This window comes from Opisthorchis viverrini (genome assembly GCF_000715545.1).
Source record: "Opisthorchis viverrini unplaced genomic scaffold opera_v5_11, whole genome shotgun sequence".
Lineage (NCBI taxonomy): Eukaryota > Metazoa > Platyhelminthes > Trematoda > Opisthorchiida > Opisthorchiidae > Opisthorchis > Opisthorchis viverrini.
Genome location: NW_008751667.1, coordinates 2,384,398 through 2,388,159, shown reverse-complemented (window position 1 = coordinate 2,388,159; position 3,762 = coordinate 2,384,398). Strand labels below are relative to the sequence as shown.

Genomic DNA, 3,762 nt, shown 5'->3' with positions numbered 1-3,762 from the left:
TGTCTGGAGGTGTAGGCACCTCGGGATGATTGTGTTAAGCTAGCACTAAGTCCCTCCCCCGTCCACCTTTACCCTTTTCTTTACAATAAGGCTTTCAAATAAGTCATGGTTGTACCGCATTGGTGTTGAACACTGATGTCATGCTGTCGATGATGATGATGATGATGACCACAAACTCAAAGTTGATTTGGGATGTAATCGATCCAAATCTGTTTGTTCTGGCGCTGAGCCCGACGACCTATTGTATACTCTACTGTATACTCTATTGTATACTCTATTGTAACTCTACCAAGTGTTAGTCTCCAAAAGTTTGTCGGTTGGTATGAATCATATCGTGAATATTGTTGAAAAATCACTCTCCATCTGTCTTCATGTATCATCCGCAAAGCGGAAGTGACAGATGTCATTAAAGCTTTTAATGACGGGTGTGGTGATGTTCAGTCATTCAACTGATCAACCAATTACATTGTTTGTTTGTTTACCTTTCCATTTAAAAATCAGCCGGCTGGTTGGCAATTCAGTTACGCGATCAATCAGTCAATTATTTGATAAAATCGTATGGCACATAAACACGAACAAACCAGACAGTGAACCAACCAATCCATCAAGCACTCAGCCAACCAATCAGCTTACCACTCAGCCATTCAGCCATTCACCTCATCATTACCGCCTAGCAGGGAGATCTTCACATGCTTTTTTTCGAGAAATACACTCATTTGCAAATCAATTTGGTTTTCACGAGAGACTCAATTGAATCTCTCGTTTATGATGTCCTCCAACTGAATGTACTGCACATCGGCCGCCTCATGTTTCAGTTGGCACAATATTCGAGATATCGCAGTATAGTTTCATAAAGGAAACTACCCACAAGGTTGCTGAAGAGTCGAAGAGTTTACAGCAACCTTGTGAGTAGTTTCCTTCATGAAAATCTTCACATCCTGTTCACATCCGACGGAACGCTATGTTGTCTGTTTCACTGGAATCAAACAGTTTGCTGAAGACACCTTGCTTCGGGCACATCATATTGAGGGCAAAAATAGTTGGTGTGATGCGTTCAGAATAATTACTCAAGAACGGAATGTTCAAACGATAAAAAACAACCAACTAGAATTCTTATGGGTCAGAATCCAGATATACACTTTTAGCGCAAGTTAAGCAATTTCTGCCGGCTAAAGTGTACGGTGAGAATAACTGTGGTAAACTGCAATTAATGAATCAACTCACCACCTTCGAAGCTAATAGCCGCCTGAACGCATGCGCGAGCTGGATCACTGTTCTTCCTCCGCATTAAAATCTTGATCTGGAGACACATGAAATACGGAATAGATAGATAGAACCTCTCTAGAAGTCACGGGCAGATAGTGTTGAGTGACGTCATGTGGAAGGGTCATGATGAGTTTAGTGATCTTCGCTGATAATCAAGTCAGATCATCTAGAAAACAAGATGCCCGGAACGTTTCTGTTCGGTAGTTTGATATCTGAATACCTGCTGAGAGTTGACAGCATTGTTGGATTTTTGTACCTGGTTGGTCAGTGTTATTACCGACTTTCCGGGAAAAATAAGTAGTGTCGCAATATTTTGTACAATACGTATTCATCTCTATTCTACCGTTTTTTCCTCATGGCCTGGATAACAGAGCTGTAACAAGGTACCGGTGATCTCGAAAGGCAGAACTGCATCTGCCCTATGACTATCTTTCAACTAGGGTTTGAAGCAAATTTAACTACAGGGAACTTAGTTCTCTTAAGAAACCGAATAGTGACTGAAGAGGACCGCTCCTAACTACGCATCACATAAGCAACAAATATACAAGTTAGCGTTTGAAACCCGGAATTCGAATGTATAAAATTCACAAGTGGGCTACATGGACTAAAACCATCACGCCTGACTTAATGAGCTCGTTAACAAAGGCCTAAAAAGTGTGCTCAGTAAAGCCAACGAATGAGACGCCAGATAAAACAACACATGTCCAGGTTCAGCTTGAGTGACTCAAAACAACTCAACAACCGTCATTCTGCACCGAGCCCCTTCGTGTCCGTAGGCCGACCGCTCCTTAAAGCCGAACACCACTTCAATTGGGCGAATGTGTCACGTGCGGACTACGGGCAAGTTGAACGCATGTATTGATTGGTCAGAATATCAGCCGATCTGGATCGAGCATCTTCAGTTCGACGCGTCCCGCCTCCTCACAAAGCTTCTAGCGTGATCTTGTGGAACACTCTGTGGTGATCCTGCAAATACGGTTGTAGTAATCTTCCACTATTTCCATAAAGGGCTATCTGAGGCTACCGTGCCTTTTAGTATACCATGGTGGGGGGAGCAGGAAGCTAAAGACCGACACAGGACCGCACGACCGTTCAGCAAATCACTTCGTCAAAAACCTATTCAACTGTAGCCATATTGTTGGCATTTTTTCAGCCTATAGAATTTAACAACAAGCGGAGAGTCTCCTTCAATGAATATCTTGAAGCTCGTGTGGTCATACATTTAGAGGAAGGCCAGTGTTCACTTGAGGCGTCACTCTTCGTACACGTTACGCTGTAGTACGCTGTATAATCTTCATTTAGAATTCAAGTTTTTGATATTTAATGCTGGTTTAAACTTAGTTGGTCGATAATCCGTTTATACTTCCAATGCGGTCAGGATTCCAAGAGCCAATGACTTCCACTCTTAGTGCGTGCTATCATGGGAAAACACACAGGTATATCTGAGTACAAAAGTGAGAGAGTCAAGACAGGTTAGCTTTATAGGGGAGAGCACCGTTTTCAAAGGACACACGTGAGGGAATACTGGATTTTGACACCTGGTTATCATGATGCTATTTGATGACTTACAGTGTTTTCACCTAACCTTAGACCTTTTACTAGTGAACCTACGGGTAGGGAGAGTTTCGGACGCCGCTGGAATAAATCGATGACAGTCAAAACGTGCGTTTAGTCAGAAGGGGCCATTGAAACATGGAATGAATGGCCTAGATCTATTCAATGGATCATACTAAAAGAACATTTGTATTCGAGATTTCCCGGTGAACTAAAGTAATAGCAGTGTTGTGGTACTATACCTTGCACGATAACCTTCAAGTGGCCTGTTCAACTACTAACACATACAGATCAATTAAAGATTTAAACCAAAAATCTGTTTACATTGCACTGGCCATTCCCAGGCAATGAATGTTGTTAAATCCAGAATCTAGCGTGCACAGAATGACACGCAGTCTGCTTCCTTAAATGGCTTGATAATTTCAAGTGAGGTCAAGAATCACATGACACTAGAGTTGGAAGTTCAGCTTTTAAACTACATCCAGATGAAAAAATGAACTATCCAGACGGTTCAGTACGTGAACAATCAAAAAGCGGCCGGACACTGAAAAGATTCTTTTCCTGATCGAATAGTTTCAACCATACTTCACAAGCATACTCATCAAGCAAAATTCGTTTCTTGTTTGCTTAGAACTTGATAGTTCAGTGTCAATTTGACCTGTTCTATAAGATAACTTTTCTTAGACGAAATCGCCGCAGGCCACAGAACATTTCAAAACGAATAATCCCAAAAGATCAGTACACCGCCGCTAATATGGTCATACCTCACTAATCCTCGAAGAAACAGTAATTTGGAACATTTTCAAAAAGGAAACTACTCACAAGGATGCTGAAAACTCTTCGACAGCCTACGACCGGTCTCGCCCTTCTTGGGACTTATAGGGTGGGCGCAGTCCCCACGTTTTCGTCAGCTTTTTTGTCTATTTGTGGCCAAATTGCACC

General features: G+C 42.1%; 1 protein-coding gene across 1 annotated transcript in view; it reads right to left on the bottom strand.

Moving 5' to 3' along the window:
- The window catches only part of T265_01081 (hypothetical protein), a gene marked incomplete at both ends in the record, with an annotated part of 137,052 nt that overhangs the window by 34,575 nt on the left and 98,715 nt on the right, over positions 1-3,762 (bottom strand). The window contains one exon of the mRNA XM_009165024.1: positions 1,225-1,300. Within this exon, the coding sequence (XP_009163288.1) occupies positions 1,225-1,300 (76 nt within the window). The remainder of the gene's footprint in view (positions 1-1,224; positions 1,301-3,762) is intronic.